The following is a 27495-nucleotide window of genomic DNA, read 5'->3' on the forward strand; positions in this document are numbered from 1 at the left end:
CGATCTTGCACACTATGTGCGGAGGCTGTCCGATTTGGAAATGGTGCATTGCAAACGACATAATCCTGAGAGCCTTGTACTTACCGGGCATCAGCAACGTGGAGGCCAACCGGCTGAGCAGGCACTTTGCTCTTGATCACAAATGGGAGATCCATCCCAATCTGCTTTGCCGTATCTTCAACACATGGGGGTTTCCTTAAATAGACCTGTTTGTGACCTGCAACAACAAGAAACGCCCTCAGTTTTGTTCAAGAGCAGGCATTGGTCCAGGCTCATTGGGCGATGCTTTCTTTCTATCATGGAAGGGCCCCTTGCTTTATGCATTCCCTCCTCCAGTACTCATCCACAAGGTCCTGGAAAAGGCAAGGACAGAGAGGGTACGCTTGATACTTATAGCCCCAGCATGGGACTGTCAGCACTGGCTTCCCCTGCTACAATGTATGTCGTGCTGCCAACCACTCCCCTCCCGATTGTTCTGGACCACCTCACACAGAACCGAGGAGCCCTGAGGCGCCCTCAACCTCAAACATTAAGCCTCAAGACATGGCTAATCCTTGGCTCAGCGCCTTAGAGACTTTGTGGTCAGAAAGGGTTAAAGAGGTCTTAGAATGCAGCCGATGGGCCTCCACCTGGAAGACTTGCATGTACAAGTGGAAACACTTTATTTCCTGGTGCTTATCCAAGCAGTTGAGCCCCCTGGAGGTCCCTGTTCCCACAATTTTGGATTATCTACTGGATCTAAAACAAGGGGGACTCTCCCTACCGTCACTAATGGTGCACCTGGCAGCTATATTGGCCTTCTGGCACACGGTAGAAGGGTCAACTCTCTTCACCCATCCCATTACGGCATGGTTTCTGAAGGGTCTCACGAATTTATACCCTCCTCAGAAGCCAATATCGCCCTCATGGAGCTTAGATCTTGTTCTGGACACACTGTCTAGGCCACCCTGAAAACCCCTAGCCACTGTTTCGATTCCCTGTTTCCCTTAAAAACGACATTACTTCTCACTATCACAGCTGCTTGTAGAGTAAGTGAGCTGGCTGCAGTAATGGTGACCCTGCCCTATACAACTTTCTCCAAAGATGCGATAATATTATGTTTACATCCCTCATTCCTCCCAAAGATCTCCCCAGAGTTTCATATCAATGAGCTGATAATTCTACCATCCTTCTATCTTAAGCCACATACCTCGGATAGGGAAGTACGGCTTCATGCACTTGATGTGAGAAGGGCACTGGCCTTCTATATAAACAGAGCCAAATCTGTCCGAAAGACAGACTGCAGCTGTCACTTGCACACAGATCAAAAGGAGAAGGACTGTCCTCGCAAAGAATTTCAAATATTATCACATCCTGTATAAAGATGTACTACTCATTACGTAAGACCCCCCTTTACCAACTCCGCCCAAGGCTCACTCCACCAGAGCAATGGCAGCCTTGCGCCTTCTTCAGAGGAGTCTGTTTGAAGGACATTTGCAGAGCAGCACCGTGGTCATCCTATGACACGTTCGCCAAGCACTACGTGATTCATCAGCTACTGGAGGAGGATGCACACCTACCGACAGCAGTCCTTTCAGGGGCAAGCCATACATAATCCGGTACCCACCTCCATGTTTTTGGGTCACTGCTAGATAGTCACCTATTGTGGAGTACCCACAGGGACCACTCAAAGAAGAAAGAGAAGTTACTCACTTGTGTAGTAACAATGGTTCTTTGAGATGTGTCCCTGTGGGTGCTCCACTACCCACCCGTTCCTCCCTGCTTCAGAGTTCTGCTTTATGTTTTTTCAGGGGCACCCGAGGCAGTCATTTCGAGGAACTGGCACAGGCCAGATCGCCCACGTGACCAAAAGCATGTGAAGGACCAGTGCTTTTCTACGCATGCGCGATCCGACGAGATACAGCTTGGAAATCTGTGGTGCCGGGGTGAGCCCAACACCTACTGTGGAGCAGCCACAGGGGCACATCTCAAGGAACCATCATTACTACACAAGTGAGTAACTTCTCTTTATCAAGTGTGCTAAATATCAGAAGCATTTCAGATTAAAATATTTATTTTAACGTGTGTTTAAATAATTGGCTAAATTCATACTTTAAATGTTTCATTTTGCTTTCTGCTATCAAAATCTATTTTGTATTTTAACTTTTGGTGACACCAGTCTTTAAATTTGACACCCAGCACTGATCTTTTTAATGAAATTGATTTTGCCAGTGCATACTGAGGGAAAAAAATGTACTCATGTAACATCCAGCTTGTTTAACTGTTGAATGAATTGGAAAGCAGGTAATATATCGCAGAAAAAATTGAGTTGAAGGAAGGTCACACAAAAGAAATTAAGAGAATAAAATCAAAAGCATATAAAAAGATAAGTCTTAAAAAGGTATTGAATTATAATGGGGAAAATGTGAATGTTAGGTCTAAAAAAGAAATTATCTCTCTGTAGATAGGACATTCAAAACTAAAATGCCAATTTTATTCTTAGCTGCCATGCTTGGGATTGCCATATAAGGAAACAAGTTTTCAGTTCTTTAGGTCAGGGCTGTGTGAAGCGGGGGACAGGCTCCCTTGGGGGTGAAATTTCATAATGGGGGTGCAGAACATTTGACTGCTCTGTTTCAGGCTCATCCATCTCATTAAAAACGTTGAAATATGTTACTGGGTTTATGTATGTGTATTTATAAACTGATTAATAAATATTTTACATTCTACGTACTTATTTTCTTACATATTCTGGAAGATTTTTTTTTCTTAGATGAACATAACCAAGATTTCCGATGGTTTGGATTACATTAGACAGGTATGAGTGGGTGGGGGAGGCTACTAATTGTAGGGATGAAGAGCGGGGCCCAACATAAGAAGTCTGCTCATGCCTGCTTTAGGTATTTGTCCACATGTATCCATTTGTTTAATGCAAGATAAGAATCTTTTCATCAGCAGTGTTTATAGGAGTTGTACCTATGCCTTAAATGTTCTTGTCCCTCCACCCCAAAAAAAATTGGAGGATAAAGTAATTGAGTGGGCCAAACCATTGCTCAGTTTCTCCTTGCTGTTTGTGGCAACAAGACACAGCCTTACTGTGTCTACCTGCTTCTCTGAAACCAAGTTATAAATAATGGTTTGATGGTTGTGTTAGATGACTACTGAGCTCTTAGGACTTCCACATGCCAATGCTTACTTTGGTATAACGTACATCTCTCAAGGGCTGTGTTCCCTGTGTAAGTTAAGCTCTGGGGTAGTCACCCAGAAGAAAATCAAATGCAATTAGCAGATTTGTGGAGCACCCACAGCCAGCAGCATGTGTTTCTACTGGTGGTGCACATCCACACATGCTTTGGTGCACATAAAATGTATTCCACGCATGGATGGAAAGAAATAGCGGAAACACTGCTCAGGTGTGTGTGACACACACATACATCCCACAATGAGGTAAGTTGCACAGACCTAACCAGTGAAGACAATTCTGTGTTCTGTTGGCATAGAGGGTGTGCGCTAGCGGCATCACTGGGGCATAGGGACATCAGTACAGCTGTGCCACTGTAGCGATTCTAGTGTAGACTAGCCACTTAGTTTGCCTATTGGTTAAAGTTTTACTTTTTTTCTAATGTTTTCATAGTTCGGCTCACAACACCCTAGTCTGCTTCTAGGACTTAAGCCGCTGTTGTGGAAATGTAATTTCTAGGGTTTAAATCATGCCTCTTTGGTGTTTCTATGCCACTGTTTCTGTGTAGGTAAGTGGCATATCCATGTTCACTGCTCCGTCTGCCACTTTTTCTAAGCAGATTCAAAACACTATGGATGCCTGCCTAAACTTATTTCTTTTTCAAGTGATTCTTCATGTGCATTCCATGTTGGGTGTGCTTGCGTGCATGAGCACAGCAGCCAGAGGATTTTTTCCCCTAGCAGGTAGCCGTAGGGCCAGCTAGGGCACACCTTGGCATTCAATACTTAAGCAGTTAGTGTTTAAACACTGGAGCTCTTGGGAGGGTTGTTGCCTTAGCACTGGGGCATTCCTAGGTCACCAGGCTTCAAAGTTTATGCAGACTGGGCAAACGTATGCCCAAGAGTGATCCCCACATTTCATGTCTAAAGTGTTTGGGAACTCTAAACAGAGAGGTGGATCTGCTGTGTAATTAGTAAGCCCTTTATGCTGAGAACTTTAAAAGACAGAGTTAAATGGCTAAAGGCCATTCTGATGGAGGCCTTGTCTGACCCAGCACCGAACACTCCATTCTCAGTACAGCACACACCAGCACTGAGTTTAGCACCAGTGCCAACGAAAGACAAGGCATCACAGCACCATGTCTCCTCATTGAGAGAGACCCATGGGGTGAGGAGGCATAGATCTCAGCCCCTAGGGCCTCACAGAAAGAAGAGGCATGAGAGGGATAGGTCTCCGACATCAAAGCACAGGGAGACAGCACTGGTGCAGCCTGAGCAGGGCCACTGCATACCAGTACCACAACCTGCCAAACATGCATCAACTCCCATTAGGAGGTCAAGTCCATGCCCACATTCATCTAATTCAGCACCAGGGAGCTCCATCTTCCTTTGGCCCCAAAGGCGTTCGAGCAACACAGATGCTAGTGCAAGCCACAGCACCATTCTCCCCTCCCAGAAGAGAGCCTTCCCCAAGGCGTGTAGCAACTCGTCACCTATCCTGAGGGAAGCCAGCTATGTTGTCTAAGCTCCCAGTGCCAACCGTTGGCACTGTGACAGTGGTGCCTGACCATCTGATGTTGTTTCATCCGACCATCCCTCCACTGTCACCAAGAGCCACAGCACTTCAATGGTCCTCAGCATCAGATGCGTTGCAGTCAGAGTCCAAATCCTTTCTTTGCAGCAGGAGTGTGAGATCTTCCTCAAAGAGGAGCTACTGCTCCCTGCAAATGCAATGGCCCATCCATTGGCAACCAGTTCCCCAGTGGCCTTTCTGGATACCATGGGCCTACCATGACAGCCATGGCCAGATCCACCATCCCCATTCCAGGGCTTTCTCAATTGCTTCAGCTTCATTTGTGCCAGCAGCACTGATAGCAACAGTGACATCTACATTGGCAACACCAATTCTAGCACTGCTATCTACACTGGCACTGATGCCTTTGTTGCAAGCACTGGCCACATTGGTGCCAAGGACAGCACCAGCATCAGCAAGTGCACCCCTCATGCCCCCAATGGCAGTAGAACTGTTACCAGCACTCTACAGCAGCACCACAGGGACATTCTGTACCAGCAGTACCAGTATTTTAGTCACAGGTGTTTATTCCTAGAGATCCCTCAGGAGCTGAGGGCATGCAGGAGCCACACATGGGCACAATCACCTCATCCTCATCACCAGATGAGGCAATAGCAGATAAACCCAACACACCCACTTTCAAGAGCAATAGAGCATTCCAGCAACTATTACATTGACGTGGCTCAGGACTTGAGGATACAAACTGAGGAGGTCATGGGGAGACCGATCCAATGGTGGACATTCTCTTCACATCAGCCCCTACACGAATGGCCCTGTCTCTGATAAAGACTATCATGGGCAATGCCAAAACTGTATGGCAAACCCCAGCCTCAGCATTTCACCTCACACACATGCACGCAGCTAAGTGAAGCGAGAGGAGGTATTTTGTACCGTTCAGAGATTATGAACATTTATATACCTCCTGTCCCCCTGACTCCTTAGTAGTAGATGCAGCCAAGCACCAGGAGCACTAGGAGTATCGAGGACCCTACCACAAAAAGCCGAGAGGTGAAATGGCTAGACTTGTATGGAAGGAAAATTCATTCACTGAGGGGTATTTCTTCAACACTCATCATCCTTAGCAAAGTTAATGGCACTGCTTCCACAGGAATCCAGCACAGAGATTACAGCCTTGGTGGAGGAGGGCAAATTAATATCTAAAGCCACCCTCCAATCTGCCTTAGATGCTGCGGATGCAGCTATGAGGGTCATGGCCTCTAGCACAGTTAGGAGAGGTACAGGGCTACAAGTTTCGGGCCTATCTTATGAGGTCCCACAAACAATACAGGATCTTCCCTTTGAAGGTCTTTCTGTATTTTCAGAGAAGGTGGGATGAAGGCTCCACAGCCTTAAGGACTCGAGCAACCTTGAGGTCCTTGGGGATTCATATGCCAGCAAGCTCGTGTAGACATTTCATGCCCCACACTCCAGCCCATCCCTATCACCAGCAATATAGGGATACACAGACATAGGAACAGGAACAGTTGTATATCCTGCAGCAATCTGGCTAGGGCTCTGGCCAGCCAAAACCTTCTTCAGACCCTAAGATGGCCTTGTGAAGGTATGATTGAGGGCGACATACCAGTCTGACAGCTGGACCCTCCCAAACCCATCTTCTTGTACAGACTATCCCCTTTCTACCATACTTGGTCCTGAATAACTTTGGATCACTGGGATTCAGCCACTCCTGTCTTCAGGAGCAGTAGCAGTAGCAGAGGTTTCTCAGGCATTCAGAGGTCAGGGGGTTTACACCTGTTATTTCCTATTCCCCAAATCTAAGGGCAGGCTCAAGCCCATGCTGGACCTGTGAGAACTGAACAAGTTTGTGAAAAAGATCAGGTTCCGCATAGTCTTTTTAGCCCTGATAATCCCTTCTGTGGATCCAGCGGACTCAACCTACAAGATGTTTATTTCCACATAGCTATTTAGCCACCACACAGGAGACTTCTTGGTAATAGATTCCCTTCTTTGGTGGCTGAATGCTTGAGTAGTTTGTGCCAAGGTCCCATTTAGGGCCCCACAGCCTTCCCTGTCACTACTGATGGATGCGTCAGGTCTAGGGGTGAGGAGCCCACCGGGAACCTCTTGACCCAAGCCACGTTGGGACCAATTGGACCTGTCATTTCACATCATTGTCAGGGAGCTGAGGGTGATCCAGCTGGCATGCCAGACCTTTCAGATGCAGCTAGCAGGGCATTGTGTGTCGGTGAGTACAGATACAGCAGCAGCAGTGTTTTGTAACATCAAACAGAGGTGCATGCTGCTCTCCCCTGTGCCAGAAAGCCCTGAGACTGTGGGATTTTTGCATACAAAATTCCATTCACCTCCAAGCATCTTACTGACGAGGCATTAAGAATGTCAGAGCAAATCATCTCAGCAGGTCCTTCAAGGATTACGAGTGGTCAATTTGTTTAGACATGATAAAAATCGATTTTCCAGTCCTGGAGGCATCCCCAAATAGACCTGTTTGGCCACTCATCTCAACAAGCAGTGCAGTAAATTTTGCTCATTCCAGAGCCACAGTCCAGGGTCACTAGTGGATATGTTCAGCATATTTGGGGAGGATGTTTTCTGTAGGTATTTCCTCCTATTCTGTTAATTCACAAGGTGCTTCTCAAAATCAGGTAAGACCATGCTACAGTCCCAGCATGGGCCAGACAGCATTGGTACACCTGTCTGCTAGACATGTCCATTCAGGGGCAACATATCTGGCCAAGTGGAAGCAGTTTACAATATGGTCAATACGGCAGGGTCTGCCTCCCTCAGGGGCCTCAGTTCCTGCAGTTTTAGGTTCTCTGTCACCTCAATCAACAGGTGCTTTTGAGCACATCTGTGTTTGCTAACCCCCTAGTTCGCAGATTCTTCAAGGCTTTAGGGACAAAAACACTACTTGCATGGGATCTTAATCTAGTATTTCGAAGCTTATGGGTCCCCTTTTGAGCATATGACCACTTATTCCCTTCTGTACCTATCAGACAAAGGAGTATTCTTAATGGCTGTCACTTTTGCCAGCAAAGTGTCTGAGCTTAGGGCATTCATGGTGCATCCCATGATGAGGCCTCCTTCCCTTTTATGCCTCTGAGATTCTGTATTGGTGAAAGAACTGAAGAGCCATGGGGCCCAATCTGCCCTTAGATGAGGGTGTGCTAGGACAGCTAGGGTTCAGGCTTCACCCCGGTGACACTGCTGGGCAAAATAATCCCATCTCATGCACAGCAAGAGTGTTATCCCCATGCGGAATGCATCTTAAAGCATCACAGTTACAGTAAGCTAAGTAACCATTGCTTTATTGAAACAAGAGCACTGCTGAGTTTTGTGAGCTGGGAAGTTTCCCACTTTAACTAGGATAACCAACTCATTTCATATAGTCCAATAAACCAGGGTTTCCCAAACTTTATTTGATTGCAATCTAGTTTTTTCAGTACCTTTTTTGCAGCCCAAAAATATAAACATATATAGAAAATGAAAAATTAATAAATGTTCACTGTTTATAATTTATTCACAATAATAATAGTATGTAGTAATATAAATCTTGATATAAATTACTATTACTTTAATTACAATTTAACCAGTAGAATTTTAACAGTTGTATTTTCTAAGGACAAGTATTTTTTTCCCCAGGACCATTGCTGGGTTGCAGACCACACTTTGGGAAGTGCTGTGCTAAACTATCATTTTCTACTACTGAACTGGGGTTTATAACAAGTTACACCTCTGAAATCCAGTACTCTCTGATCTGGAAACATCCCTGGTGTGGCAGGATCACAGATGTTGCTGGACCAGAGAGCCTGGTGGCCCACAGCAGGGGCTAGCTGAAAGTGGTGACCTGCTGAGGCTGGGGATCAGTGGTCCAGCAGTGGTGGAAGATTGGCTGCCGCCAGGGCTTGGAAGCAGCAGCCCCGCATTGGCCAGGGAACTGCCACCTGGCTCAAGGAGTGGCAGTCCAGCAGAGGCTGGGGAGATGCCACCAGAGATGGCAGATGGAGAACAGTGGCAGGGGGTCCGCTGCCACTTGAGCTGGGAAGCAGTGGCCTGGCAGCAGCCAGGGAACCATTGCCAGTGAGCTGGGGAACTGCAGCTGTGAGTGGCAGCCTTGGCTTCCAGCTCTCCTGTGGCTGCTTTGGCAGGGCACGGGGCCAGGGCTGCAATAGCCAGGGGCAGAGCTGAGAGCCAAGCCAGCTAGAAGTGGAGCCAGGAAGTTTCAGCTGTCAGCAGCAGGGGACACCCTGTACACTGGCAAATTCACTCATTTGGGATGTGTCTTGTCCTGAGGGTGCTGGCCCATGGTGGTCCAACCTGTATTATATTACCAGTATAAACAGCTAGCAAGTTTGAATGTCAATTAAGCTATGATCTGTTTGTCATAAAACTTTGATTTTTACCATTCAGATGACTTGTTTTACCTCTACTATATACAAATAAATGAGTCTGCCAATTTGGCAGTCTGTGGGATTGAACTACACACATAGGATTTGTTCTTTTTGTAAAGTAGAGTTAATCTGCGTTTGTAGATAATGGCATCAATATCTGCACTACCATGTTATGTGTATTGTATCAAGTGTCAGAGAACAAACCTCTTTTAGTGTGCTCTCAAATGCTTAAGCTAGAAATTGGCATTTAGTAGTATGTGCTGGGATATTAGCAGAGAATTCTGTACCTTCTAAAGCTTTTGCTACTATATGGAAAATATATATGGGTGGGAAAATTACACTTACGTTTCAGAATAGGCTTCTCTAAGTATTCCTGTTTAGGAAACCAAGGCTAAAGCCATACTACCATAGCAGATGGACCTGCTCAGGGTCAATCTGTCATGGTTTTGTTTCACGTATGTGCGAAATGGCACTTTCTGGAGTCAAAGTCAACCTTGGAACTCTTTGCAAGTGTCAAGGATTAAGGAAGGTGGCCAGGAGAAACATTCCCTTTGACTTTCTTCCATGTACACCGCCATTATAGTTGACCACTGGTAGGTTGAGTTTAGCTATGCAATTGGTGTAGCTAAAATTGCATGTCAGCGGTCAACTTCGATGTCTAGTATAGACATATCCTAATGCTATAAGACAAGACTTAGTTATTACCTTTAACTCAAAGATGGTTTTACAAAACTTTATATAGAAATGTATACCTTAAAACGAATAGTAACAGAGAGAGCCATGCTAGTCTATATACTATCAAAACAAAAAAGAAGTCAAGTAGCACTTTAAAGACTAACAAAATAATTTATTAGGTGATCATTTTTTTCTGATTTGTCCACCTCACCTTGATTACAGTTTTTCGTTCTCTGTCCCTTAAATATTGAGTCTGTTCTGGTATGGCTATGGTCTGAAGAAGTGGGTCTGTCCCATGAAAGCTCAGCTAATAAATTATTTTGTTAGTCTTTAAAGTGCTACTTGACTGCTTTTTTGTTTTTAAATGAATAGAAATGTTACCTTGTATTAAATTTCAAAACAGTGTTGTTTTTTCCTGAATTACTGTGAACCTGCATGTTGGAAAAAATAACCCAAATTACACGTACTACATGATGGGGTCAAATTTAGCTACGACAGATCAGGAAAGGGATCTTGGAGTTATAGTGGATAGTTCTCTGAAGACATCCACGCAGTGTGCAGCGGCAGTTAGTAAAGCAAATAGGATGTTAGGAATTATTAAAAAAGGGATTGATAATAAGACAAAAGATATCATACTTCCCCTATATAAAACTATGGTACGCCCACATCTTGAGTACTGCGTGCAGATGTGGTCTCCTCACCTCAAAAAAGATATATTGGCATTAGAAAAGGTTCAGAAAAGGGCGACTAAGATGATTAGGGGCTTGGAACGGGTCCCATACGGGGAGAGGCTAGAGAGACTGGGACTTTTCAGTTTGGAAAAGAGGCGATTGAGGGGCGATATGATAGAGGTATATAAAATCATGAATGGTGTGGAGAAAGTGAACATAGAAAAATTATTTACCTTTTCCCATAATACAAGAACTAGGGGACACCAAATGAAATTGATGGGTAGTAGGTTCAAAACTAATAAAAGGAAATTTTTCTTCACACAGCGCACAGTCGACCTGTGGAACTCCTTGCCCGAGGAGGCTGTGAAGGCCAGGACTCTATTAGGGTTTAAAAAAGAGCTTGATAAATTTTTGCAGGTTAGGTCCATAAATGGCTATTAGCCAGGGATAGAGTATGGTGCCCCTAGCCTTCAGTACAAGGGCAGGAGATGGATGGCAGGAGATAAATCACTTGATCATTGTCTTCTGTTCTCCTTCTCTGGGGCACCTGGCATTGGCCACCGTCGGCAGATGGGATGCTGGGCTGGATGGACCTTTGGTCTGACCCAGTATGGCCATTCTTATGTTCTTATGTTCTAACCTAAAGGACATCATAGTGGCCATAAGATTATAAAGGAACAGAAGGTTTATCTATCCTGTCAAGATGCAGGATGTTATATCAAAACCATCCAATGTGGACGGCTAGCCAAGTTTTTCTTTCGAAAGCTTCAGTGAAAGCATTTCTGTGGCATGATTTCAAAACACTGGTGATTTGTGTTCTTAAAAAAACATAAAAATGAAACTGACCAGAAAATTGATGTTAAACTAAATGGTAAATTTTTCATGGTCCAGGCAGAATGAAATTCCAAACGTAAACTATTCAGCTTGTCTTGTCTGAAGATATGTCTTCATTCCCATCCAACCATCTTCCCAGCTTCATGTCAGCAAATCTCAGAACCCAGGTCAATGGACTTGGGCTCGTATTGTAGAACTAAAAATAGCTGTGTAGTGGTTCCCGCTTGGGCTGGAGCCAGGACTCTGAAGTGCATCCCTTTGCCAAGCTTCGGAGTCCTGACTTCAGCCTGACTGGGAACAGCTGGACTGCTATTTCCAGCCTCAGGGCATGAACTCAAGCCAGTTGACCTTGGCTGAGAAACTTATTGCCCTGGGTGGGTTTGTTGGTCAGTTGTGTTTGTTTTGCAGTGCAGATGTACCCATCATGGCATTACTGTAGATGCGTTTTAAAAAAAAAAACTTCAGACAAAATTAAAAAACAAACTTCCATTGTTTGACTAGCCATAAGAGTCCCTATTACAAAACTAGTCATAGAATTATCATATATCATCATGTTTGTGGTGTATTTGTTTTTAGCAAGCACACAAAAGCACAGAATCACAGAATTGCAGGAGTGAAAGGGATTTCTAAAGATCATTTAGTCAAGCTCTCTGCATTTACGTTGGGACTCAGTATTACCTATTCTAGGCCATCCCTGACAAGTGTTTGTCTAAACTGTTCTTAAAAATCTCCAATAATGCAGACTCCATAGCCTCCCTATGCAATTTATTCCAGTTCTTCACCACCCTGTCAGGATTTTTTTTTTCCTAATGTCCAACCTAAACTGAGCTGCTTCCAGTGCCTTGGAGTGATGACTTTAGAAGTTAATAGATTTCAGTGTCAGGATGTTTTCCTAACATTCATATCAAACATATTTTCCCTTTCTTAATGTCATCTCATTACTCTTGGTTACACTTTATTATTCTGCAGCTGCTACTCACTAATAATTGAAAAGCACATATGTTTCACTTGACGATACAGATAAGATGAGCACAGGGCCATTATGAGAAAAGAAAGCGTGTATGAACCATTGATGATAAAGGAGGAAGAGGAACTCCCTAGAAAGAAGATAAGGGGAGATTTCAGGAAGTAATGTGACAATGTCTAGCAGATGAGGACAGCCAGAGTAGAAGTGAGGAGCAGCATGATAAGAAACACAAAACTGAAGGAAGGAAAAAATGAGTAAGACGAGTAAATCAAAAAGACTGAAATGCTCTCTGGAAGTCAGCAAGAGGGAAATTATTTATATGTATAGGTTATGTCATCACATAACAAGGTGTGCATCTATAGTGCTTAATCTTTGTGCATAAATCAACTGTTCTAGACAGTGCTTCCCAAAGTGTGGTATTGCATACCACCAGCAGTATGTGAAAAGGTTTCAAGGGGTACATGGCCAAAAATAAATTACTAAAACTCAGGAGGTAGGTACCAGGACAGCACTGGGAGAGAGAGTGCACCAAAAAGGGGTATGTGAATATTTTATGTTTAGGAAACACTGCTCTAGGCCACTAATTGCACTGGTTGTTAAGAACTCATTCACTGGAGTTTTTCTTCTAATGAAGTGTCCATATTTGATCACAGTGTTCTGGCTATTGATACATGAACCCAAGGTCTTTCTTCCTGCTCAGCAACATAATGTATCTGCATATACAGTCTAAAGTTATGTTGATCTCTTTGCTGCTGTATCAAATTGTAAACACAGGACAAATTTATCCTACCCTGTCATTTTAAAGTTGCTTTAGGGCTTTCTGCCTCTTTGAAAATCTATTTTGTAAATTACTCAAACATTAGCACCACCAATAACAAAAACAAGGCCTGGCAATAAGTAGCCCAGAGCCTAACTGTCAATTTCTTCCTTTTCCTGTCTTTAAAAATACTTACATTATCTTTTTTAAAGTTAGAAATATGTAGGAAGGATCCTCGTTTAATCTATCAGAGAGGTAGCCGTATTAGTCTGTAGCTTCGAGAACAACAAGAAGTCTTGTGGCACCTTATAGACTAACAGATATTTTGGAGCATAAGCTTTCATGTGCAAAGACTCGCTTCATCAGATGCGTCCAGTTGAATTTGTCACTTAAAATAGACTATGGGAGTTTTAGAAACACTCATGTACCTGAGACTCAAACCTTTCCAACATAAATATGTACATTTGATTACAGCCCAGTAATTGAGGTTGAAAGGGAGAATTACTCACCTGCATTTCCACTTCTATCAAGCTATCATCTATGGTGGAGTCTCACTCCACGAAGGAGATTCATCTGATGAAGTGGGTCTTTGTCCACGAAAGAAAGCTTATGCTCCAAAATATCTGTTAGTCTATAAGGTGCGACAAGACTTATTGTTGTTCATGTAATCTAGTAATATAAATTCTGTTCTAAAATGGACTTGTGGCAAAGAAGCTACAATAAAATTTGTCTTCATCCCCCATTAAAAAAAAACCAATCTAACGCAATATAAGCTCTAAAATATCTATTCAGTATGTACAGTTGCTAAAATTAATAAGAAGCTTAGTGGTGATTTTAATAGATACATCTATTTTAATTGTGATCACAGTTTAAAATACAATTCGCTACATACACTTCTCTAAAGGCATCTGCTGTGCAGGATTCTCCTTCCTGGAGTGAGACTCCAGCTTAGATGATAGCTTGAGTGAAGTGGAAATGCAGATGAGTAATTCTCCCTTTCAACCTCAATTACTGGGCTGTAATCGAATGTACATCTTTATGATGGAAAGGTTTGAGTCTCAGGTAAATGAGTGTTTCTAAACCTCCCATAGTCTATTTTAAGTGACATATTCAACTGGATGTTTCTAAAAATAAGTTCCTGACCCTCAATGCACTCAAAATTCATTGGCTTCAATATAATGGTACAGTTGTGATGGTATAAATCATATAAATACAAAGCTTGGAAAGAATCAGGTTGTAAATATGTGAGGTAGTATTTTGGAAGTAAATTAGTTCAAGTAAATGTTGATCTCTGTCATCTTTAAAGGATTGATCCTATTCGCCTTTAATACTAATGATCAAAGTTTACTAACACTGTTCATGATTTACCTTCTGCATAAATATTATCACAAGCTGTTGTTATACATGTCTGAGAAGAGTAAATGTTTTTCTTCCACAGGAAATGAAACCAGATCAAATAACCAAATTTGCTCTCGGGGAAGAGATTAATTTTGAGCAAGTCTGCAAAAAGGTATTTTTATTGATTTTTAGAGTTATTCTTTGATTACATGCAAGTGTGGCAAGTATCAGAGGGGTAGCTGTGTTAGTCTGTATCCCCAAAAACAATGAGAAGTCTTGTGGCACCTTGTAGACTAACTGATATATTGGAGCATGAGCTTTGGTGGGTATACATCTGACAAAGTGGGTCTTTGCCCACCAAAGCTCATGCTCCAATATATTTGTTAGTCCGCAAGGTGCCGCAGGACTTCTCGTTGCTTGTGCAAGTGTAGGTGTGTGTGCATATTGTGTATATGTCAATTGATTTTACCTAATTAACAGATTACATTGAATCCCTTAGGGCATGTAGGTATATATAGTTAGTTAAAAAATGATTTGACGGGAATGGCTTGTTAGGGCTGATCAGGCTGTTCCCATCAATTGTAGGCAACCACGTCATACATCATTGGCCTATATAATATTTATATCAGAGTGTCATGGCCTTCCTAATACCTTTTGTGATCCACATGACCTACCTGTGAACAATGTAAGCTTTTTTTTAAAAAAAAGGAAATTTCTAATCATTTGGCTTCAGAGCAAAGCATCCAGACGTGAACAGCACATAACTGATGTCATGGTGTCAGTAGGCAACATGCAAGAATAACTGAGTGGTGAACTCCTTGTCCCCATTAATCTCCTTGGTATATCACCTCTGAAGCCTGATGATAATTCATTGACATCAGCTATTCCATTGTTAATGATTTTAGCAGATCGGCTGTATATGAAGGTTGAAATAGGTCATTCTTTTGGGAAGGAAATTGAGAGGGTGAATGCACAGAGACCATGGGAGAGAAATGGAAGAGAATAAAGAGCAGGAGTAATGGAGCCTAAAGAGGAGCATATTTTCCCGCTGAGTGATACTCAGTGTTACAATAAAGCATTGAATCGACAATAAATAGATAAAGTTGTGTATCTGTGTATTACTTATTCTTACTTTGATATCTAATATTAGGGAACTTTACACTGAGGATTGTGTGGAGTATGATGCCTGAAATATATATTTAAGGCTAACATGGAATTTAGTCATCTCCTCATCCCTGGATTACTGCACTGCAGACAGGGTGTAGAGCAGTCTGGTGCAGCTGAAGTTTCTCCAGCCCCAGGAGTCTATGTAGCACATGCAGAGCAGATTCCAAACTTCCCTGAGACAAAATCAGATTAATCCTCCATTCAGAGAGAACAACAGCAGCAGCCTCCTTATGAGGGACTCAGCAAGGCGAGAGCAGCCCAAGCCCCACAGGCACTCCTCTCTGTTGTATTGGCTACCATTCCTTCGTGCTAGGTCTGGAAAAAAGAGGGTAAATTAAAGAGTGGGGATTGCTAGTAAGGAGTGAATTGGTAGTGCCTTGGATACCCAAGTTGTTTTCTGGCAGGAGAAGAGCGGAAAGCAGTTTGCTTGCTGGGAAGAAGTGAATATGGAGGGGGGATAGGAGGGTGTTTGGTGGAAGAACTCTGGAGATGAGAAGGGAATAAAACAGGGAGAGTTTGCATCTTGGAAGAATTCTTGCATTGAAACAATGAATCATTTTGATGCCAATTTCTGTGACTTAATAGCATTGTCAGGAGTTCCACGGCAACCAGTTTCTCATTCTGTGATGAAATTCTTGAGAAACATGAAAGCCCCAACATGAAGCAGCTGCTGTTAGCATGGAGGAATTCACTGTCAGAGTTAGGCTTTTACTACCCAAAAAGAATGGGGAAGTAAAGCTTTTAATGTTACCCGTTAGGTCATCTCTCCCATCTATTTCTTGCCCTGGGGAACAGTAGCTAACAACTGGCCTGCGCACTCTCTGCCACACTAGACAGAAGCTGCCAGCAGCTCCCCCCGACCTTCCTTGAGCCCCCTCTCCTCCCACCTTCCAACCCTCTGACCTGACTCTTGCACCTCTTCCCGCTCCCTGAGCCCCCACATCCCCAACGCTCGGACAGTTTTGTCGTATTTGCGTGAAGTAGGCTTTCCTTTCATCATTTAAAACAGACATTTTATGAATTTAGAATTATTCTAAGGAGTTTCATCCTAAGTCTCAGCTGCAATTAAGCAGCATTGTTATGTTTTGCAGCTCCAATCTTTATTTTAAACTTTCTCGTTTATCATGAATGAGTTTCTTTGCTTACAAGAAAAAGTAAAGCGGCCTTCACCATCTTTTTTTAATAGAATTAAACTACAGTTATATTATATTCCCACTATTTTAGATACTTATTATTATTGACATATTTTTCTTCCTCTTTTAATCCCCAATGATGGGCAATTTCTACACAGGCTACTTCCTTCAGAAGTGGCATGCTAATACACAGAGCGAAATATGCTAATGAGGCATGGATGCAAATTCTCCGTGCCTCATTAGCATAACGTCACTTGATTCGGAGTCTGGAAGACCGTTCTTCCAGACTCCAAAATGCCATGTAGAAGTGTGGCCCTGGGGGGGCTTCTGGAAGGAAGTCCTTCTTCTGGAGGCCCCTTCCTGAAAATTTTTGGGAGGAGGGGGCCTCCAGAAGAAGGACTTCCTTCCGGAAGCCCTCCCAGAGCTGTGCTTCTACACAGCATTTTGGAGTCCAGAAGAACAGTCTTCTGGACTCCAAATCACATGACATTATGCTAATGAGGCATGGAGAATTTGCATCCACACCTCATTAGCATCTTTCGCTGCGTGTATTAGTATGCGCCTGTGTAGAAACGGCCATGTTACATAGGTCACCTAAAACTTATAGTGTGTTGCTTACCTTTTCATTAACTTGAATATTAAAGTGTCTGAAACAAAACATCCTGTAGCAGTTTTCCGTGTCAAGATAGATCTGTTTTCATTTGTAAAAAAAGCAATCTGTTTTTAATTCATAGCGGAGTGATGAACATTGGTTTTGTGTGATCATTTGTTGCTGTTCCCTTCAGCCTACTGAAATTTCATGATCTATTAGTAGCTTTTTCCATGGGCATAAATTACCTTTTTGAAAGAGTTCATGTATATTTCAAGGGTTGACAGAAAAAGAAATTGCATACCATAAGTGTATAGCAAGTCACAAAAATTACAGTTCTATGATTTAGCTGTTTTGAGATTAGTTTACATATTTTTAAACCTGGTAATCACTAGTAGGGCAGACAAGAATATTAAATTTACAGTAGATGGAGATTATTTATATTATGATAGCACCTAGAGTCTTCAGGGCCTGTATGCTAGACCTTGTGCAAACACAAAGCAGAGAGATTGACCCTGCAGTAAAGAGCTTATAATATTAATTTAAAGCAAGAGATAACAGGTATATCTACACTGAGAAATTTCTTACCCATTTTTAGTACAGGTTGGACCATCGAGGTCCAACATCCTCAGGCGCTGGTCAGGTCACCTGCCCCCAGCCCACCTCCACCCCAATTCCAGCCCTGGCCAGCCCCCATACTGCCAGCTCTAGCTTCAATGCTGGCCCCTGAGGCTCCATTGCTGTGGACCAGCCCCAGCAACAGTCCTGCTGCTTCCACCAAGGGCTCTGCCCCGCCCGCAAGCCCACTGTCTCTGGCCATGGTTCCAGCTACTCTGCTTTGGGCTCCAGCCCCAGCCCCACTGCTGCTCCTGAGGGCTCTGGCACCACTGCTGCCAGCCGCGCTTCCAACTGCGCTGCCTCAGGTTCCAGCTCTGGTTCCAGCTGCACCACCACGAGCTCCAGCCACAGCTTCACTTCAGCTGCCGAGGGCTCCAGCCACAGCTCCATCGCCACCACCGTGCTTGCTTTGTTTCATTATTGGGTTGAAGCACAGAGACAGATAAAAGACTTTCTTCCTGCCTGCGTACTTCACAAATGATACTTGGATGAAGAAGCAGGAACATTATAATTTTAGTCATGAGGACGAGAGCAACTCAGGTTTCTGTCGTGGGCCAGAAACAACATTTTGCATATGAAAATAGAGGTAAAATAGCAATGAAAACATGATTCCTTTTTAGTGGCACTCTTTCATCTGCCGTCTCATCTTACTGGATCACTAAGGTATTCCCTGTGATATGTGTTATTGGAGACAGAGGTTCACATGACAGACACGTTCACATTGCTTAAAGTACTGTGAGAATACGCTAAAATGGTTTGTCATGGCTGGAGGGATGCACTCAGTGACTACTGGTGGGGAAACTACTTCCGCTACTAGATTGCTCACTTGTGGAGTCCCCAAAAGGCTCAATTTTCTCTTGGGTCCATTTCAAACTCTACCTACAATCACCGGGTAAATACGTCAGATAATATGAACTCAAATTCCAACTATTTGTAAATTAGGGACTGGTTATAATCTACCAGAATGTGACATCCTTCAATATATGGGACCTTGCTACTACAACCAAGACAGCCCAGAGCGTGGATGAGGTCGGCTCATGGGAGAACAGCTGGTTCAGAATGAATCCGAGCGTAACTGAGGTGGCACTTATGGGAGAGGAAAATGCTCTGAAGAATTTGCATCCACAGTGTAGAATCCTTTAACTGATGTTTCACATGCACAATTATTCAGTTCGGTCTAGTTCTGAGTACCCTTGAATTCCTGATTTCACATTTAGTTCTCACGTAGCAGCATCTATAAGTTATGCCTTCTGTCATCTCCAGTTGGCTAGTAAACTGTCACATTCTGGCAGATAATAGCCTAGACACTTATTCAGGCCTTTGTCACCTCTTGGCTGGAGTACACAATGAGAAACATGTAGGCATAAAGTCTTCAGTGCTTAGGAAACTCTAGTCTTTACAGAAGACTGCAATGCATGTCCTCAGCAACAAAAGCTACCCAAAGCACTTTCGACCTATCCACTCTCTATAGCAGCTTCCTTTTGACAATCAAATTAATTTGTCTTGGTTATTATTTTCAGTGTTCTTTATGACAAGGACCAGTATATTTAAAGGTCACCTAAATTTCAAGGATGAAGATCATGGTCAATAAAAATGCTAGCACAATGGAACTCTGCAGCGAAGATAAAACTCAACTATGTGGGACGGAGGCCTTTTCTAGGCAAAGCCCAAAGCTATAGAGTGAACTCCTCCAGAAAGTAAAGACCTTCATGGCCTTTCACTCCCAGCATGAAGTGCATTTCTTTGACTTTGCCTTCTTTAACTTAATTGCACAACAATATGTAAACTTAAAAAAAAAAAAAAAGACCTTTTCCAAACAAGAAATGTCATTGCATACGTGTCTCACCTTGGGTAGTCACGTACTTAATACACAATGGGAGGATACTCAAGTCATCATCAACATCATCAATAACCGTGGGCTCAGCGCCCATTGGTGTCTGATGCCTCTCTCACTGTTTCCTTCCATCTAGTACCGTGGCATAAAAACAAAAGGAGAACAGACTCCATTGGAAGAATAATTCCAAGTATATCTCTCCTTTCTTACAGGGGCAGGCAAAACCAAACTTTTGGATCTGGTCTGCCACAGTTCTCTTGGCCTGCAGTGTCCCATGACTCAAGTGAAACTCTTGGGCAAGTTTCCTACATGCTGCATCCCCACACATTGCTCAAAGCAGCCAGCTGCTGGAGCCAGCACAGTCACATGGTCTCTGTACAGTGCGTGCCCATTTGTGGGGTAGGGGTGGAGGGGGGTCCACAGTGCACTGCCCCCACCACCAGCACAGTCCTCACAAATGGGAACCAACCAGTGGGGAGCTGCCTGGGCTGTGCTTGTGGGTGTAGGCAGCTGCCAGAGCCCCCCCAGACACCATGGGGCACATCACAGAGGGATGCAAGCAACTGCTGGCCACTGTAGCCAGTCACTTGGAGTGGCAGTATGGCAGGCAGGGAGCCTATCCAAGGGTCCACTGAGCTGCTGGCTGGGAGGTGCCTATGGTAAGCACCTCCAGGCCAGAGCCCATTCCTGCATACCAACTCCCTTCCCTATGTCACAACCCAAACCCTCTGCTATCCCTCTTGCCCGAGGTGACAGCTCCCTCCCAAACCCTGCACTCCCCACATTAAGGAGGTTAATGTTTAACTGGTTGCTGTAAACTAGTAGGGACTGGAGCCACCCCCACAACCTGCCACAGTGGTCCGGAGGTGGTGGGAGGTAGCTGGACAGAGGGGGCAGCTGGGCTGGCTGGAGAGTCCTCATCTGGGGCTGCGGCAGACGGGGCTGCTCTGCCTGGACTGGAGCGGTCTGGGTCCTTGGCACACCATGGGCATGGGAGGGAGCTCCAACCTGGCTGGAACAGCCCCTATCTGCAGCAGGGGAGCTCTCTCTCTCTCTCTCTCTCTCTCTCTCTCTCTCTCTTTCTGTGTGTGTGTGTGTGTGTGTTGAAGCCAGTGAGTCTTCCCATGCACTTCAAAGGGCTTTAGATCAGGCACAAAGTCACTGCAGGTTTCATTTTGTCCCCAGATATAGCGTATTAAGTACAGAAAACATTCCTGCAATAATAGCTTCCTATTGGTGATATAAGACGTCTGGTTTTGTTCTTAGTACCTTTAATAGCAGCCTAACCATATAATTACTCCTGGATTTTTAACATTCTTTGCTTATGAAAATGTTCAGTTAACATTCCACGAACCATAGAAATAACTGCTGAATGCAGTCTGCTGTGTTTTTTTATTTAATAGTTGTGTTTTTTAATTTACTTAGACCTTTTGTTTTGTTTAATGTGTTTTTGTTTGATGTCTTGCACTTAAATATTTCTGTGCTTAGTTCTGTGCAAAGTGTTCTTACCCAAAGATTTACATTTTAAAAAAATCTGACTCGTTTCAATAAATTCTATCAATAAATATCTGTGGTCATTTGGCAGAAGGAATTTTTCTATTATTCCAATGTCAGAAAAATAGAAACAAAAAGCAGCTGCTGTTTCTGTGGGACCCAACAAATTTTTTTCTGCTATTCTTTATGGTCTAAAATGTAGTCTCATCTATCACCAATTTAATTAATGAAACAGGGTGTATTTCCAGTTATTCACATTTCCCCATTAGCAATAGTGATTATCCCCACTCCCTGGAATGTTTCTTCTGCATCAGTCACCTTTCTTTAACATCTTAGGATTTAAAAAGCCATGTCCATCTTCTGCTTCTGCCCTTTATTGCAGCATATTTATACTGAAAGTACTAAAATGGAAATAATACTTTCAAGGAATCGTTATTTTCCCCCTGTTTATATCAGATGAGTTGTACAGGCTGCGGTCAGGAATTGCTAGGATCCGTTTAATCAAAGTAGTGGTTTCTTATGCCTTAATTATCAGGGATATTTAAAATCCCTTCAGTGATAACATATGCCTAAGCTTTACATTATAGTTGTGAATTCAAAAGACATGGAACAATATGTGTTACTTAACTAAATGACATGATTTCTTTCAGTACAGAGACAAAATGATGGGAAGATGTATCAAGAATCACCACTCTAGGTTGGGTCCTTTTATTCTTTTGTTTTTGTTTTGTTTTTTTAAATCTGCTTAAAATTGAAGTGACTCTGAGTGTCTGAAACCACAGTTTCCTGAGAATTTTCCATGGCACACATGAAATGTTAACTTCAAACAAGGTTGGCTGTGATAGTCATAAGACCATTGGAGATGTGAAGAATGTTGCACTCAGGCGTAAAAACTGTCTGTCTGTTACCAAATCTTCATAACAGGTCATTACCTTCAAGACTCGGTCACTTTAAACTGAACTTGGATACTTACGACTTGTCTACCCAGTTTTATTTTACTACTTTTACTATATATTCATTTAGAAACTGATAGTTAAAGTGTTGCAATGATTTAGAAGCTGTACTGATACAAAGATGCTTTATATCAGTAGAGTTTATTCCCCATAATTTAAAGGAATATATTATTATAGATAAGTGCACACAAAACTGTATTAAGAACATCAAGGCTGATGCAGAATTAAGCCATCAAAAGTTAGGAAATGCCAGAATAAAGTTTACCTTAGTTTGGCCCCCTTACATATGTGCATTGTGATATTCTTTCATTGCATGCTGTTTATTTTTCCCCCACATGACTGGGATTCATAACCATAGCAAATCCACCCTGTCCACCAAATTAGGCAGAAGTCCAGTGGAAAAAATGTGATGATGTAATTAATCTTGATTTAAATTTATTTTAATTATATTTTTCATCTATACTTTATTTTTATAAAGAAAGGTTAATTCTTTCTGGTTCCTAGCCTTTAAAATATGTTAATTTGCAACTAAATATAACCTTTACACTGAATCTGATGCTGCTTTTTGCCAATCAGACAGCTATACTGTAGCTATATACATTTATTTGAGTCATTCTGTAGGTTAATGTCTATTTTTTCACCTTCAAGTTGATTTCTTCACTTTGAAGAACTACTTATTGAACTGCACTAATCGAATAAACAGAAATGAGAGAAACCTTCTCTCAACACCTGCAGGACAGGCAACTGCTGTCAAAATCTGGTTTAGCTCTTCAGCTAAACTATGATTCCAGGGTCTTAGATATCCAATGACTTCACCAGTTGAGTGCCTTGACTTTCTTTTTAAAAGTTGATACCAATGATGTACTGCTTAATGTTATTTTTGTAGTTAATTTAAATGATTTAATTTCAAATTTAATTTTAAATATATTTGTTTTTGAAAAAAAAATCCATATCTGTTGGAAATTTGTAAAAGTCTGAGTATATTTTAATAACCTTTAGATTGACCTCTGCCACTTGAGCTGATGGAGTGAGCAATAATGGTAATAGATTGTTATGTACCAACACTAGAGGAGCATGGGACACTTTATCAGTGAGTTTCACAGATAATTGCTGGCAGCATAGTAATTGTAAAACTTTTGGATTCCATTCAAGATTTCACACAGGCTTGTGGTCTATTCAGCCTCTTGCCCCAGGCTTGATCCTTTCCGCCTCATCCCTTCAAACCTATCCCTCTGTCGCCCCTGGATCTTTTCCCCAGTCCCAGACTCTGCCCTCCAGGATTCTCATCCTAATCCCAGTCTCTTTGCCCAGGAAGTGTTCATCTCTCACCTCCAGATTCTACCTCCCCATTTCTCTGTCTGATCGGTCTTGTTCTCCAATTCTGGTCTCCAGAGTCACATTTTTTCAAGCTTAGTCCCAATCTTTTTGTTCAGCCAGTGGCGGGTCTCATTCTGTGCCCTGGATCCTTGTCAAATCTCTTCATTCCACTTTACAGGCTGTCAGTCCCAGCAATTCCCAGCCCACCCTAACTCATCCAATCTTAATCTACCCATCCTCCCCCACAGCTGGCTCCCAGGTGACCAACTCTCCACTCTCTTCCCTCTCCTCCACTCACCCACCTCCCTCTGAAAATCCTTACAGACCTGTTGGATTAAACACACAAATTCTTATGCTTTTTGGACAAAAGACCCAGTAATGATGGGTATAAAGGGCAGTTATGCATTGCTCTATGGTTCCCTTATTGTTCCTTAATGCTGAATTCTTTTGTTCGCTCTGTAAGGGCAAAATGCTCTTGAAAAAGATAAAGGAAACCCTGCACTTGCATACTGAGAGCTGATTTCATTCCTGTTTTGGTCTCAAGAGTTGTAGGTGTGATATGTTCTTATAAGGGAACATAATTGGTTTTTATGTTAACCCACAAAGAGGAGGAAATGTGTTTAGGCCTTTGGGAAGTGGCAGTGAAAAGGACCCTTACAAACCACCTTTATAGATAACCAAAAGGCAAGAAAGAACCCTTTATAAACATATTTTCCTACTGGGAATTTAATTTTTGTCAATTCTGCTTTTTCACCCCTCACCCTGGAAAAAAATACTTTACAGGAGGCTGGAGGGATTGTGGAGTTATGATGTCACAGACATCAAGCAAATTAAACCAAAGGAGTGAAATTAATTTTGTTAACAAATTTTTTTATTTAAAAAATGTAAATGTTCTGTAAACAAAGGAATATGTGATCCATCAAAGCTTTATCTCTCCTACATTTAAGAACTGCAAACACTCACTGTATACTCTGCATTTGAATATGACCAAGTTGTTGTTATGGTAATTACTATGGTAATTGTAAATCAACCTAAACTAGGTTGATTTAAGATTGTAAGTATAGAAATGCCCTGAGTAATGCAGGTATGAACACACCTTTATACCATGTGGCAGGGTGACTATCTTCTTTAAAATTAGTAGGGACTAAGGACCTGTCTACCTTTGTCACAAGCATATTGGCTTCAGGTTCCAGGGACTTTCTGTAGTGGAGAAAGGCCTATGGAAAGACAGAGGCAGGCATAGAGCAGAGAAGGATGGTGCCAGGTGAATGAATAAAGAGTGCTTCTTGGGACAGGGGGAGAGAGAAGGGGATAGAATCCCAGGCCACTGGTTGTTTTTGGGCTTGGGACCAGGAGGTTGTAAGGCAGGGTGCGAAAAGGCTCCTTGACAATTGGGACAAGCCCATGGAATGAGGGAAGCATCCATGCTGCCTTCTCCCTCCATAATAGGAAAGGTGTCAACAGTGGAAGAACTGCTACTCTCTTCCAGCCTATGGAGGAAAGAACTGAGCTGTGAAGGGGGACAGCTGGGAGAGGCGGGTTTAAGGCTGCAGCAAGCTTTGAAACTAGCACAGCCAAGAACTATGGCTGTGGAGCTCCTGTGCGTACAAGAGGAGCCCTGCTGTTATCCAGGAGAAGGGTGAAATGGAAAAGTGATTGTTGTTAAGGGGCTAAAACAATCTATATTTAGGAAAATGCAAATACAATTTTACAAGGGTGCATATTATTACAAGTACTCTGCCCTGAATATAAATCTTTATGAAGGACTAAAATGGAACTCAGGGCATGGTGTCCATAGGGCCACCTCAGACCATGAAGAAGTGGTTTGTGACAGGACCCATCCACAAAGTGGCATTAACTGCATTTATTCTAAATGGCTGGACCAATTTAATGATTTTAGTTAACACCCCGCCAACACACACACCACTGAAGTGGTTACATCAGCATAAAAACTGCCTGTAGACATAGTCTAAGGAATAGAAGTACTTCACTAGCCTAGAAAATGTTTAACATTTTCTGCTGATCTGACACAGAATCATCTACAATAGGATTTTTGAGTGCAGAGTTTAAATTCACCTCAAATTTTTATCTGTATGTATGGAGACTTTGATGTTGTTTGAGAGTTTCTGGCATTTGTTAATCATTACTAAATTCATATATTGCCTAATGAACATAATGCTGGAAATCTTCTTTTCAGTGCCAATAAGTTGTTAATCTACATGTTTATCTCAAATGCTGTATAGTTTTTCAGTGAACTAACTTTCCATTTCCATGGTACGTCTTTCAGAAAAATGGCTAAACACATGATGAAAATCTGTTTTCAATTGTGGGCAGACGTTTTATGTGTGTAGTATGCCAAGAAATCATTTTTGTTTTTGATAGCACATCCAACTTTAAAAATGACACATTTATTGTAACAGCACCAGATAACCCACTGGGTCATTTATTGCTGTGTGTCCTTACTAGCCCTTACTACCTTTGACCAAGAGATTAACGTACCTCTTCCCCTAGAGTTTTAACTGCAGAAACACTGATTTTTTTTCTACCATGTCACAAGTCTGTGGATAAACTGTTTTAATGAGCTGTACTCAAAGTGTTATATTTTGTGGTTAGTGTTTGTTAGAATTTGGAGGCCTGTAATTGTCTAAGAATATTTTGAAGGTTAAATCCCCAGAAGTCCTTATGTTCATCATTCTGTCAACAATGTAAATCTGTAATAAAATTTTAGCTATGAGGATTTTAATTCCAGAACTTTTCAGCTAATGTTTTGATCAAGCAACCACTTTTCTATGGTCATGATATGGCTTTATTAATATGCAGCTCATCCCTGCACCCTAACATCCTCAACACTTTTTGATTTCTACCATCTGTTTCCAATGAGAACTTTTGGGTTATGGTCAGTGATAAACAACAGAGAACTCAAGATGCATTTACATTATTGTTAGCCCCTACTAGATTTTTTATTTCAGAATTCTGTCTCCAGATTGACTTACAACACATATGTTTGAAGTGTGTAGTTTGTTCTACCCTTAGCCTCTGTTCTCTTCTTCATTAAAAATAGGCGGTAACCTGAAACAGTGGAAACAAAGCTAGTTTCAGATTTTTCTTTCAGAGTTTATTGAGGTTGGCCAGTTCCCATTATGCTTAGACATCCAACTCCCTGTTGGAATCATGTTCCTGCTTTGGTTCTCTATAACCTGGCTTTTCTCCATTTTGACTTTCTATTGCTATATGATCAGCTACTGGTACATTGATAGGCCAGAATCACAATTTGCTCTCTAGAAAAGGTGAAGCAATCAGTACAATGCTTTCTGATCCGCTGTGAAATGAGTTAATAAATTATTCATTTTATTTTGTTGTTTACAATATGCCTCATGAATGTATTCCAATTATGTAACAAATCTTTTTAAGTAAGATTTTTCTACATATGCTATACAGCTTCTGAACCCACTTACAAGTACAATCTTTGCTCGGCTCTGTTATTTGACCACGTTGAGTTGATACAGTACAATCACTGGTAATTATCTCCTTATTTGTATGAATTGCTAGCCCTTCCTTTTTAGCCAAGTTTTGTGTTCAGAAATGAAAAACCCATAGAGTAAAAATATTTCACAATAACATAGTTCTTTAACTTTTCAAAGAGTTGTACAAATATGTAATCCCAATGACTAAATACCACTGCAGTCTCTCTTCTATGTGAATTCTTATAGGTATTTAATATTCTAATACTTTTTCTAACATTACTAAATTTAAGATTGGCAGCAAAACCTAGAGTGATTAGAGAGCTGGAAATTCACAAAACTGGATAATCCAAATTACTTTCAGTATTTATTTGTAAATCTAGTATTCTTGGAACAAATGTGCCTGTATCCTTACTGATAAGAATTCAGTGGTATTGTGTAATGCATTGTTTTCAACACCTAGGAACTTTTTGTGAAATCAGATATGCAGATTATACAATCCACCTAGTTTCTGATATGGATTTTTTCCAATAAAAATCATAAAATACCAATCAGAATGACTGCCATATCAATCTAGGGCTGAAC

At 42.1% G+C, this 27495-nt stretch overlaps 1 protein-coding gene across 2 annotated transcripts in view; it reads left to right on the forward strand.

Annotated features, from left to right (window-relative positions):
- The window catches only part of SRFBP1 (serum response factor binding protein 1), a 151089-nt gene that overhangs the window by 109894 nt on the left and 13700 nt on the right, over nucleotides 1-27495 (forward strand). Inside the window, exons 1-2 of one of the 2 annotated variants that reach the window (XM_074994998.1) lie at nucleotides 1867-1992; nucleotides 14445-14516. In XM_074994998.1, coding sequence (XP_074851099.1) covers nucleotides 14448-14516 — 69 coding nt within the window. In that variant the 5' untranslated portion in view covers nucleotides 1867-1992; nucleotides 14445-14447. Of the gene's footprint in view, nucleotides 1-1866; nucleotides 1993-14444; nucleotides 14517-27495 lie in introns of those variants that run through there. The other variant, XM_074994997.1, reaches the window with a different exon arrangement.

The sequence above is a fragment of the Carettochelys insculpta genome, chromosome 5 (genome assembly GCF_033958435.1).
Source record: "Carettochelys insculpta isolate YL-2023 chromosome 5, ASM3395843v1, whole genome shotgun sequence".
Taxonomy (NCBI): Eukaryota; Metazoa; Chordata; order Testudines; family Carettochelyidae; genus Carettochelys; species Carettochelys insculpta.